Genomic DNA, 13,897 nt, shown 5'->3' with positions numbered 1-13,897 from the left:
TAAAAAGTACACATTCAAAGAATATTTCAGGAAAAACAATAACTGGCATTTAAATAAATCTATAATTATGCATTTCGTATTTTATATCTTGGCTAAAAATACAATAGACAAAACCCTAATCTGAATATAAAACAAAAAAACAAAGGCTTATGAAGCTAAAAGTCATAATAAAAATGGTTTTACATCATGAGTAATGACAATATTCAATGAGAGTGCTTATCATAAGTTAAACAGTGAGACTATTCAACAAGTATTTAGAAGAAATGACATTTTAAATCTGGAAAAGTTAAATTACGTTTACTAAAATTAATACTCTGCAATCATTTGGGGTCCTCTGAGGCAAGGTTTATTGCTTTGACTTTATATCTGTTGAAACCTTTGTTAAAAGAGATAAAACAGATAAAATGTTTTATTCCATTCATTTTGCAGATATTTTTAAAATGAGAAAACCAAGGTATCTATGATTTCCAAAGAAACAAAGTAAGGGATTTGTTCTAAATGGGGTACTATTAACAGTGGCATAAAATGTCGCAAGCTCCTATTTTTAGAGGAATGAAGAACATGGCATTATACATAGATCCAGTTATTTGTTATCTTATGTTCAATCTATGTTATTTCTTATAAATAAGATCAATACCTATGGAGATAAGTGGATTTAAAAATATTCTACTTTATGTTGAGCAGAGAAGTCTCTACTGGGGGCTTAAGAGATGCCAAACTGCCTACCAATCTAGAGAGAGAAACCAAAAAAACCAAAAATCAAAACCTGATTTGAGAACACTAATATATTAATATATATATAAAATAATATACATTAGAATACACACACACACACACATATATGTGTGGCAAATTTGAGTGATTCAAATAACAGGGGGGTTATTTGGGAAAGGAGACAGTAAGTAGTGATGTTATTTGATTCCATAGTTTCAACTTTCATTTTATAAAAATTCCACGAATTGAAAATATTTCATATATTGAAGTAAATTTCTACTGCTGTTATGCCAGTTTCTTTAAATTTTAATTCCAGTATAGTTAACAAACAGTGTCATATTAGTTTCAGGCACAGAATCTAGTGATGCAACAATTCTATACAGTACTCAGGGCTCATCATAAGTGTACTCTTCATCCCCTCGACCTAATTTACCCATCCTCCCACCCCCCCCCCCGTAACCATCTGCTTGTTCTCTATAGTTAAGAATCTGTTTTTTGGTTTGTCCCTTTTTCTCTCTGTTCATTTATTTTGTTTCTTAAATTATACATGACTGAAATCATATGGTATTTGTCTTTCTCTGAGTACAATACTTCGCTTAGTATTATACTCTACATCCATCTGTGTTGTTGCAAATGTCATGATCTCATTCTTTCTTATGGCTCAGTAACAGTCCATTGTACATATACGTACCACATCTTCTTTGTCCATTCATCCACTGATGGACACTTGGGCTGCTTCCATAATTTGGCTATTATAAATAATGTTGCAATAAACATAGGGGTGCATAGATCTTTGCAAATTAGTGTTTTCCATATTTTTGGGGTGAATACCCAGTAGTAGGACTGCTGGTTCGTAGGGTAGTTCTATTTTTAATTTTTTTGCGGAACCTCCACACCATCTTCCACAGTGGTTGTACCGTGTGCATTCCCACCAACACTGCAAAAGGATTCCTTTTTCTACACATCCTCACCAATACTTGTTGTTTTTTGTGTTTTTTATTTTAGCCATTCTGACAGGTGTGAGGTGATATTGCATTGTGGTTTTGATTTGCATTTCCTTCATGATTAGTGATGATGAGCATCTTTTCATGTGTCTTCTGGCCATCTGTATGTCTCCTCTGGAGAAATGTCTGTTCATGTCTTATGGCCATTTTTTAATTGGGTTATTTGTTTTGCAGCTATTGAGTTTAATAGGTTCTTTATATATATTATGGATACTAACCCTTTATCAGATGTCATTTGCAAATATCTTCTCTCATTCCATTGGCTGTCTTTAGTTTTGTTGATAGTTTTTTTTTTGCTGTGCAGAAAATTTTAATTTTGATGTAGTCCCAACAGTTTATTTATGCTTTTGTTTCCCTCGCCTCAGGAAACATAGCTAGAAAAATGTTGCTGTGGCTGATGTCAGAGAAATTACTGCTTATGTTGTCTTCTAGGATTTTTATGGTTTTAGGTCTCACATTTAGGTCCTTCCTTAATTCATTTTGAGTTTATTTTTGTGTATGGTGTAAGAAAGTGGTCTATCTAGTTTCATTCTTTTGCATGTGGCTGCACAATTTTCCCAACACCATTTGTTGAAGAGACTTTTTCCATTGCATATTCTTGCCTCCTTTATCAAAGACTGACTATGTACTTGTGGGTTTATTTCTGTGCCTTCTTTGCTGTTCCACTGACCTGTGTTTATTTTTGTGCCAGTACCATACTGTTTTGATTACTATGGCTTTGTAGTATATGATAGGCCAGTATTTAATCATGCATGCCATCAAGTAGCACAAGTAACTCAATCTCATCAAAGATGGCCAAAAACCAAAACAAAACACTGTGCTTTTGGGAGAAAAGAGAGAAAGTAAAGAACTACTTTCCCACTGTAGTCACACTATTTTGGTGCTTATTTTGAAAGGCCAAAGAACTATCATTAAAATTTCACATATCTAATAGAAATTTAATTTGATTAAGTAGTGATCATGACCACATGCTGACTATTTTGCAAGGTACCTGGTAGATGTTGTGGAGGTGGAGATTGATAAAACATTGTCCTTCATTTTAAGAAACTGATCATCTCCCTGGTGGCAACAGATCCATTTGCTAGCTATAATACAAGGCAGAATAAAAGGCACCAAAAAGAGGTATAAACAACTCACAGTGGGACTAAAGGAACAGAGAAATCACCAGATTCCTGGTCCTTTGTGCCTGGTATCTCTGAAACGAGAGCCCCTCTTCCTCGGTTTTCCCAGAAGAGCTAGGGGAGGAATACTGTCTGAATGTATGGGGCAAAAGCACAGACCAGAGGCCTAAAAAGCTCCTTATAAAGACTTTCCAACAAACCACCTGGATCCGCCCCTCCCCCCGCCTTAGTGGTTCCTTGTGTAGCCAATTACTGAGCCTCTCTGGGGTTCTTCAGCTGTCAGATAATTTCTAGACAGTACAGCCTTTGCAGGCACTTCGATTTGTCTTCCTTTTGTTCTAAGTCATTTACCATTCCTCTATCCAGTCCATGTCTAACAGGCTATGGACTGGGGTTCAGATGTCTCTGAGTTTCAATAAATCTGGGGCAAGTTTCTGGTTGTTCTTGCTGGATTTTCAAAAGAAGAACAGAGTGGAAATGACTTAATTCTTTCATCTTAAAACCTGTCTTGATTACATGATTATTACAATTTCATAACTGAATTGACATTAAGAATATTAAAAATAGGGTGGAAAATTTTAAACTCAAACTATAAGACCCAATCTCTTCTAGACAAATTTTGAACAATGTGGCAAGTAGGGTAGGAGAAGATGCTCTGTGGTTTCAGAAAGCAGAAAGAAACTTCAGTGTTCCCACAACATCTCAAGGTGGCCACCGTTCTCCTGAAGCAAAGTACAGTTAGTAAACTACAAGTAATTCAAACCTTCACAAAGATGGTGAACTCTTCCACTTTCTCACTGGCTAACACCAACTTCTTCTGTGCACCTTCTAGGGCCTGCTCACTTTGCAGTGCTAATCCCTGAAGATGCTTAGATGCTGCTGTTTCAATCTCTGCCATTGCAGATTCGGTCTCGCTTACTTTTGATACTAGGAGACTAAGCTTGACATCCTGCAAAAGACCGGTGATCACAGAATAAAAAATCATTCACAAACATATTCGGAAGAGTCAGGTATACATGTCAGGCAAAGAAATGGTTTCATGATTCTCTTTCTATATGTATTTATTTTTATTTGGGTAAAATGGATGGTTGTTTTCATTTATTTTCAATAAAATATCCTGTGCACATATTCTCATATATTTATCATCAAAGTTAGTTTATATTTTTAAAAGTTATAAATCATTAAAGACATGGAAGCTATTTTAGGCCAAAAGACCAAATGGAAATATTTAATTAGTTTATAAGGTTAGGTGGATCTGAAAAATTTATATCCACTTAGGCCAGTTCTTTTTTTAAATATTTTTATTTATTGAGAGAGAGAGAGAATGGTAGAGAGAGAGCATGAGAGGGAAGAAGGTCAGAGGGAGAAGCAGACTCCCTGCTCAGCAGGGAGCCCGATGCGGGACTCGATCCTGGGACTCCAGGATCATGACCTGAGCCGAAGGCAGTCGCTTAACCAACTGAGCCACCCAGGCACCCTTTTTTTTAAGATTTTATTTATTTGACAGAGAGAGAGCACAAGGAGGGGTAGTGGCAGGCAGAGGGAGAGAGAGAGGGAGAAGCAGGCTCCCCTGCAGAGCAGGGAGCCCAACGTGGGGCTCGATCCCAGGACCCTGAGATCATGACCTGAGCCGAAGGCAGACGCTCAACCAACTAAGCCACCCAGACGTCCCTCCACTTAGGACCGTCCTTAACAATAGTGTTCATTTGAAAGACATTATCAAGACACAAAATCTGTTTCTCTAATATAGCACTACCTTTAATGTTAAACAAATTCTTAGTGTTTCATGTAGAGATAGAAATGTTCTTTGCTGTTATCTGAAACAATTAAGTTGCTCATAATAGTTTTGGGGAGAAAAAATGACAACTTTAAAAATGAAAAAGATACAGTTATATTCCATTTCTAAGCTAACATGTCCAAAAAGCATACCTTTTTTTCTAATTCCTCTTTAGTTTTTTGATACATCTGTTCATACTGTGACTTCTCTTTCACAGCAACACTGAGTCTCTGCTTTAGTGAATCAATTGATACCCTCTTGTTGGAACATTCTTCAGTTAGTGTCTTCACCTACAGTAAAAGCATAAAGGGACCTGTTATTGGTTAAGGCATCCTAGTCGAATGCTCCATTTGTTTCAACAGAAACCAAAATGAAGTCATGAATAAGTCTAATTTCGTTTTCTTATAAATGATATCAAATTTAAATAAATAAAAGTTAAAAAAATGATAACAAATTCAAGTATAAGGTTTGTAGCACTCATATTATGAATGAGACAAAAATCCTTAAATCAATAACAAAACAAAAAATGCACAAAAAAGGATGAATGCTGGTATGTGTGGTCTGCCTAATAATATAGTACTAATGTTAACTATGTTTCCTTTAATTACTAACCTAAACTTCCTTAAGCAGGGGATGGTTGTCTTTGATTCTTAAACAAGCCAAGTCATGGGTAACTTTCAGTTATAACCATATAACATGTACTTTTTAGGATAAAATTAAATAAGTGATGCAACATATTTACTATCCATCTGAAAGAAGAAATAGTTTCTCTTTATTTGCTTAATGCCACTAAAGATATATAATTACTTATACAAAGATTCTAAGACTATATCTGGAATCAAAGTTTAAAAATCAGCAATATTTAAATAACACAAAAAAATAACACTATAGGAAGTAATTCTAATTTATGTGGGTGTGTGGAGGAGAAAAAGAAAGAAAATCCATGTGCATTTGTCTTGCTCACGTAAAATTTTCTCTCTTAAATCCATCTGACCTAACAGATACTTACATTTTTATCTCCAACAAGGAAAGTAGGGAGATGCTCCCTCTGGAGTGGATAACATTTAGTGAATGCCAAAGCACAAGCTGCTTTATGAGTTGTGCAAATAGCACCTTTTTAAAAACAAAAACAAAAACAACAACAACAAAAAATCTCTTGGTCAGGAAATTGCTGATTTCTACTTTGGGGTCAGGTATGCAACTATGTTAAATACAACTCTCTTCCTAAGTACACTGAATTAAGTGTAGAGAAGGAAAAAGTACACTTTTTAAAAAATTGTGGTAAGTACATTTTTTTAAAGAACTTCTGGTAGTTATTAGTTATCACCTTTTTCATTTAAAAATATATGCTTCATTCGATCATTATAAATGTTAGTAAATTAAATAAAGCAAATAAAATAATTTTAAACTGTATAAACTTTAAAATGCTGAATAAAATGTAATTATATACTGCAAAACATTGAAGGTTTTTAAATTTAAATTCGATTATCTTCTCATGGTATGTTCACAAATATAAAGAGAATGTGTGGCTATGTTATGTATGAGATTTGAGTCTTGAATTTTAAAACAAATAATGTACTTTCAGAGCAAATAATGTAATTATATAACAGTACACATATTCTATGAATATTTTCTATAAATTTAATAAGATTGGATACTCAAGAACGCAAGAGGGAAATGACTTTTTTTCAGTGTCAGAGAACATAAAAGTTAATACCTTTTTTTCAAGATTTTCTAACATTTCATTAATACTCTCATTACTTTCCAGATTTACTTTCTGTCGAAATTTCAAGTCCTCTATCAAATGTCTTTTCATGGTTATATCCCTCTCCATTCGAGACATCCTTGAAAGGGAAAAATGACATTTTATTGAGAGTGACAGAAAATATTTCAACAGTGATTATATGATAATCTTACATATTATCCAGTGTTATACCTACTGTTAATTTTTAAATGCTATCTGATATTATTTGCAAATAAGATAATTGCATGAGATGAAATATTACTCTATGAATACTCTGAGTTTTTATAAAATCTATAATCCAGTTGTGACTGGTAATTATTGTATTATATATATGCATTAGGACATAAAAAATAGAAGAACTGAGAAAGATTGACAAAATTTATGAAAAATTAAAATTGTTATATTTAAATTATATTTTTGCATTGCTAAGAAAAATCAAACATATTTGGAGATCATGAACAAGTCTAACACTGATAGGAAACAATTCTATACATTAATATACAAATGTAAAAATTTTACGCCATCATATAGAAACACAATAACCTTAGGCATGGTAGCTTCTAATTTAATATCATTTGCGATTGAACTGACCAATCAGCGTAGCTTCCGTGGATCGCGTGTATAAAATGGCAGCTGAGGCGACTACTCCTAGTCCTGCCCAATAGTAACAGGCAACATTGGCCACGTGCTTGCTGTGTGTCGAGCTCTGTTACAAGTGCTCTACACGCACTCATTCAAGCCTCCCAAGAGGCTTTTTATGAGCGAATGCCATTAAACTGCGATGCAGAGCTAGCAGGTCGAGAAGCCAGGGTTCAAAGAACGTTTCTCTAGAGCCCTCACTCTTAAATAGTAAACAAGACTGTCTCTTAGGCTCATAAATAAACCTGGAGATATTCTGTTTAAAAAATTAACCAATCTTTTAGTCTAGTCGTTTCGTCTGGGAATATCACTTCTAAGTGATCTTCACTTAAATGTGGTTTATGCGTATGTACACGAGATATATAGACATATATAGATAGATTTCTCAAATTACCAACGACAGACCGGCATTCTATCTAAACATGTTATCACCCCTAAGCTCTAATAATATATCTATAAAAGATAGAGAAAGGAAGTCATTTTGATTCCGCGAGAAAGGACATTTCAATCCCCTTTTTGTTAATAAACACATAAAGTACAAACTTTCATAATCTACCTTTTATTTTAGAGAAAAGCAAAACTTTCCTTTTTTCCACCTTAGCTCTATAATGTTAGGCATTAAATCCAATAGAAGATCTACATATATATCTGCCAAATAATTACCACATTCATAAGTTTTCTGTTTGTAGTCTTTAGGTCATTAATTTATATACATTCAAAATTAAATGTTTAAGAACGAAAACCTAACTTTACATATTCTTACTCTAAATAAAAAATAGCAAATCGTTTGCCATCGACCATGCTTATAGGTAATATTCCTTAAGCTTTCAACTTACTGAGGTTTAAACATGAACTAAGGAAGGAAAACTTCATTTTGAACCTGGGGTATTGTTTCTTGGGTGCAATGTTTAATAGAGTTAACTACCACTAGATGGCACCAAATACAATGGAGAAAAATATCAAGACCATACTTTTCATGCATCTCCTTTATGTGTTCTTCTTTTGCTAGGAGTTCAAATTTCAGAGACTTGACATTTGATGACTGTTTAGTGAGTTCATTAGTTGCATTCTAGATTAAAAATACACATAAAGTCAAATACACCTTTCAATTTTTGGTGGAATGCAGCATACAAATAAATGCCATTCTCATGAAGAGTGTTAAGTTTACAAAATTATGGTTATAATTTAAAAGGACATTTTAATATTTTTAAATGCTTTATTTCATGTTTTAATAGAAGTACTATGACACACTAAAATTTTCATATAACATACCAAAACCACAGAAGAATGCCATTGTATAACAACTGTAAGAAGTACATACCCAAAATACACATATGGGAAATATGGCTTGTCTTTGTAAAATGTAACTGTACGTGTGGTTAATTTAGTATTTTAATGGGTTAAGAAGATCACTTAAAATGAATGGTGGGGTTTAACAAGAACCCCCATAACAGACCAAATATGGTCACAAATGCTCTGCAGTTCCTCCCATTAGGAGGTGAGATTCATCTTCCAACCCTTTCAGTCTGGTCTGGCCTGTGATTTGCTTTGACCAAAAAAAATGCGGCAGAAATGACATTACGCAAGTACCAGATCTGGGCCTCAACCCTGCAGCTTGCACTTTCGCCTTCTTGGAATGCTGCCTGGGATCACCTTGCAGGGAAGACAGCGGAAAGGCCGTGCGGAGGACAGAGGTATCCGAGCAGACGGTCTGCAGACCAACTGCTGGGCTGCGAGTGAGGCTATCTTGGAACTTCCAGGCCAGATGAATCCTTGAGTTAAAATTTGAGTGCAGGCACAGGAGAGAACTCAGAAGACAGAAGCCAAGGAACTGCCCAGTCCAACCCCCTGGATCACAAGAATCAATAAACTGCTGCTCTTGTTTAAGATTTGTTAGACAGGGACAGGTAACTGATAGGGAATTTTACTAATACTCAATACTTCCTTACCTGAATTTATTAATAATACTAAGTATTATTAAAGTATCTATGCATAAACATCAGTTTGTCAAAGCAAAACAGCTTTATGGTATTTGCTGACTACACAGCCCAGGAGCCAGAGGTAGGAACTGGAGTGTCAGGAACCCTAACTTTTAATTTGGACTCAAGTTCCAAGTGAACATGTAATCTGAGATATTACCTAGTGTTTTCGATATTATAGTTTCTCCACCTACAAGATAGTGTTAACACACATTAATTAATTTGCTAAAATTTTAAAATATTAAATTAATATAAATAGAATAAAATATGATAGCTTTAAAATATTTGGAGTAGTTATTTTGCTAATCTTTCTAGTATTTACAATCATTTCTGTTAGAACTATTCCCGGCTTTGACTATGTCATACTAAAAAAATGCAAATTTGAAAAGATGAAACCATTAATCACACCATGTAAATATGAGTCAAATTCATTAGTCAGACTTTAAAATATCTCACTGGTACAGCATATATAAATGCAAAATTTGAAATAATTTTAATTTTTACAATAAATACATAAATTTTCTTAAAAATTCAAGACTACGTCAACATGGCAAGAGTATTGAATGTGAAAAATTTTGATTAAGTGGGGTCCTCTGGGTGGCTCATTGGTTAAGTGTCGGACTCTTGATTTTGGCTCAGGCCATGATCACAGGGTTGCGGGATCGAGTCCCATGTCATGTTCTGCGGTGGAGCTTGCTTAAAACTCTCTTTCTCTCCCTCTCCCAATGCTCCTCACTTTCCCAATCTCTCTCTCTCTTGCTCCCTCTCGAAAAAATAAATAAAATAAGAGTTAAAAAATTTTTTTTGATTGTTTGTATAATGCAATCTAAATTTCCACCATATTTGACGTATATTGCCAGAATAAGATATTCCACACTAGTGAATTTAGGAGCTAACTGAAGCTTTTGCTTTAATCATTAATCTTAAATTCTCTCTGGAATGATTGTTCACTCATTTAGAAAGATAAACATCCAAAGTTACATTAAGCATTGTAAGAGTGATACTTCAATATAGTGACATTAAAAATATTATCACTGTATTAATTATACATGTTATCTTGCTATACTATATCATCACTATGTCATTATATTGTCATGGCTTTTGGAACTATTATGATATAAAAGGCTACTGACCCTTACTCTAAATGGTCCCAAACTGCTGTTACTCTCATTTTGTATTTTCACCTTAACATTTTCTTATTTTCTTTTTCTCTTTGTCAGTCCCTTGGTCAAAATTTCTTGCTTCTGTCATCCAAATTCCTGCCTAAAAACAATAGCCTGGCCCTTGAATATGCTAGTTCTAATCTGTTGCTTCTGAGGTATTTTCTGCTGAGAAGTTTAACAAAGAGACTTATTAAAGCTGTATTTAAAATAAAAGATAAAAGGCAGTAAATGAAGCCTGACAGTATCTTCAGTGGAATAAATCAAGTCGATTTTAAGGTAGTTGTTTGATTCTTTCTGTTTTTAGACTTAAGGCTGTTATTTTAGGTGACTGAAAATGCTGTAAGTCTGACTTATGGAAAGTTGAGGGATTACTGAATTATAGTAAATAAAACAACACCAGCTTGATATATACTTTTGCCAGTATCTCTAAATCTCACAGCCATTTCATTTGATCCTTAAAAATCCTTATGAAGTAGGTAGAAGGGTATCCCTGCTTTAGACCTCCGGAGAAATTATTTCCTCAGTCTGGTCCCGTAAGAAGTTAGTGCACAAAGAGTGATCAAAACCCAGGGCCTCTAACATTTTCCATTTCTACTATACAATACTTATCTGCAGCATGACCTCCAATCTGGAGTAAAACATATATTTCAAAAAATGTCACAATGGCAAGAATCCATCGTGGTTAGAGCTTTCCTAAGTTTATTAAACTTTTTCTTTTTTTTAAATTGCAGAGTGTCTGAGTAAAGGCATGGACTCTGAAGTCAGATAGATTGAGTTCTAATTTCGGTTCTATCACTTAGTAGTTCAGTTGACCTTGGACAATTAATTTATCCTGTGTCTCTGCTTTCTCAACAGTAAAACAGAGTCATAGACTTTATCTCACAGGACAGAAATGAGGTGTTTTTTAAGATTTTACTTATTTATGAGAGAGAGAGAGAGAGAGAGAAGGAGAGAGCACAAGCAGGGGAAACGGCAGGCAGAGGGAGAAGCAGACTCCCCGCTGAGCAGGGAGCCTGATGTGGGGCTCGATCCCAGGACCCCGGGATCATGACCTGAGCTGAAGGCAGACGCTTAACTGTCTGAGATACCCAGCCGCCCCTAGAAATGAGGTTTAAATAAGTTAATATTTCTAAAGGACTTAGAACCAGCCTGGCAATAGTTTACCTATAAAGGAACAGTAGTTTAAAAGCTACAATGCTTCATTATTGACCTCCTGGAAAACTGGAAGAGAACATGGTCTATACCAAAGGAATGCTTTCAACAATCAGGAAGTCAAAGAATCACAAATACAAACTGAAGTACTAGTCAATTCAAATTGTATAAATAACTACAAATACACTAAATATAAATAACATATATATATATATATATATGTATGTATATACCATCCACTGGAAGGAATTTGTACATCTCTAAATATTTGATTATTGATCTATATAAAGTTGGGTACCTTGAGGAAACATGTATAATGTAGGTAAAAATGAAGATAGAGAAAATACACATGAGCACTCAAATGATACTGAATGTACCATGTGTATCAGAGGTACACCTAAGAATTTACACAGAAAAGTCTAAAATTAATTGGATAAAATAAAAAAAGACATGTAAACTTTAATATATTCAAATCTTTTTTTAAAATTTTTAAATTAACATATAATGTATTTGTTTCAGAGGTACAGGTCTGTGATTCAAGAGTCTTACACAATTCACAGCGCTCACCATAGCACATACCCTCCCCAGTGTCCATCACCCAGCCACCCCATCCCTCCCAACCCCCACCACTCCAGCAACCCTCAGTTTGTTTCCTGAGATTAAGAATTCCTCATATCAGTGAGATCATATGATACTTGTCTTTCTCTGATTGACTTATTTCGTTTAGCCTAATACCCTCTAGTTCCATCCACGTTGTTGCAAATGGGAAGATTTCATTTTTTTGATGGCTGCATAATATTCCATTGTATTAATATATTCAAATCTAACCAGTTTTTTCTTAATTAAGCATAAAAACATCAACTAGAAAGAAGTTATTTATTGGAAAATTATTATGTTAGCAATTCGATATCTGTCATGGGTTGAATTGTATCCCCTCAAAATCTGTATGTTGAAGTCTTAACCCCAGTACCTCAAAATGTGACTGTATTTGGATAAGGCCTTTAAAGAGGTAATTAAAGTAACATGAGGTCATACGGGTTGGACCTTTAACCAATATGACTGGTATCTTATTAGAAAGAGAGTAAAAACAGATCACACAGACTCAGGGATGACCATGTGAGGACACAGCAAAGAAGGTGGCCATCTAGAAGCTAATGAGAGAACCTACAACCTATGGATACCTTGATCTTGGACTTGGAGACTCCAGAACTATGAGGGACAAAAATTCCATTACTTAAGCCATGCAGTCTGTGGTATTTTGTTAGAGCAGACCTAGCAAACTAATCAAATATCAAAACAAAAATTTGTAGTAGCAGAGTGTATTATGTAACTTAAGGTACTGGTCTTCTAAGGTACTTCCATCTTAAAACATGAAGCAAGACAGAGGTCAAGATTTATCCTTTCTGTCCCTAGGTAGCCTGGTCAGTGTCCTAGGACTCCAGGCTAGATATGGACACTTCACTTCAAACGTACATCTAAATTACTCCAGGCATTCTCATAGTCTTATCTTTGTGACTCACACATTCCTCTAAAGTACAGAGAGATTTATATATGGGTGCAAACTTACACCATGGGAAACCATAATGTAAACAACCTAGAGATATTGATATGGGTCTATTATTTCCAAAAATTATGTTAGACCTTTTCATAGCAAGTAAAACCAAGTAAGTAAAATATAAGTCAGCATAAAGCTATTAACCACTTTAAAAATCTTAGAAGTCAGATTAGGTATTATTGGATCCAACATTCTATTTTATCTTGGTGAAAACTAAAGCTGTATGAGGAGCCTGAAGACTTAAGTATAAGAGGAATCACAGAATTGTGAATCAAAGTCTCTGTAGTAGATATAGGTAAGATCAAAGAATATCTCAATGATTTTATCTTCTGCATAGAAACCTAACACTGAAATGGTCAGTTTTAGTCCACTTTTTCAAAACAAATGCATTTTAAGAAAAGATGTATGCACTAAAGCTTGTACCACTATTTTTTCTCATATTTCTATTATGTAAGGTATTTAAACTTATAAAATGTAGTGGTTGAGGCAAGTTCTGCACATAAAAACTCTAAAGAAGACAATATTCAGGAAATATCTAAATTAATGCCACTGTGTATATCTGATTATTAACAAAGCAAAATATTTTCAAGTAATGATACACTCATTTACTTTAAACTTTATCCTATTTTATCCTCTTAGTAATCCTTCATTTAAAGATACTATTGGAGGGTGCCTGGGTGGCTCAGTTGGTTAAGCGACTGCCTTCGGCTCAGGTCATGATCCTGGAGTCCCAGGATCGAGTCCCACAACGGGCTCCCTGCTCAGCAGGGAGTCTGCTTCTCCCTCCGACTCTCCTCCCTCTCATGCTCTCTCTCTCTCATTCTCTCTCTCTCAAATAAATAAATAAAATCTTTAAAAAAAAAATAAAGATACTATTGGAGAGAGGACATATCATATTTTGAATTAAAAACTGAGTCTATTTGATAATTCAATATTCTACTACCCTTTTTTTTTTCTTTTAACAGTCATAGCTACTCCGTTCCTAATGTATTATGTGCATTTCCAACCAGAACTTTCTTTCTAGTGACTCTCATTATAGTGATGGTCCC

At 34.6% G+C, this 13,897-nt stretch overlaps 1 protein-coding gene across 7 annotated transcripts in view; it reads right to left on the bottom strand.

Annotated features, from left to right (window-relative positions):
• Positions 1 to 13,897, bottom strand: part of CNTLN (centlein) — a 294,410-nt gene that overhangs the window by 25,809 nt on the left and 254,704 nt on the right. For 5 of the 7 annotated variants that reach the window (XM_073880839.1, XM_073880843.1, XM_073880842.1 and 2 more), the window contains exons 20-23: positions 7,971 to 8,068; positions 6,334 to 6,460; positions 4,769 to 4,906; positions 3,603 to 3,788 (exon numbers count right to left, since the gene is read on the bottom strand). In XM_073880839.1, coding sequence (XP_073736940.1) covers positions 3,603 to 3,788; positions 4,769 to 4,906; positions 6,334 to 6,460; positions 7,971 to 8,068 — 549 coding nt within the window. Of the gene's footprint in view, positions 1 to 2,709; positions 2,804 to 3,602; positions 3,789 to 4,768; positions 4,907 to 6,333; positions 6,461 to 7,970; positions 8,069 to 13,897 lie in introns of all 7 variants that reach the window. The other 2 variants (XM_073880845.1, XM_073880846.1) reach the window with 1 other exon arrangement.

This window comes from Callorhinus ursinus, unplaced genomic scaffold (genome assembly GCF_003265705.2).
Source record: "Callorhinus ursinus isolate GAN/ISIS: 27379988/994484 unplaced genomic scaffold, GSC_fseal_2.0 scaffold39, whole genome shotgun sequence".
Lineage (NCBI taxonomy): Eukaryota > Metazoa > Chordata > Mammalia > Carnivora > Otariidae > Callorhinus > Callorhinus ursinus.
Note: the sequence above shows the minus strand (reverse complement) of the source record. Positions and strands in the feature narration are given on the sequence as shown.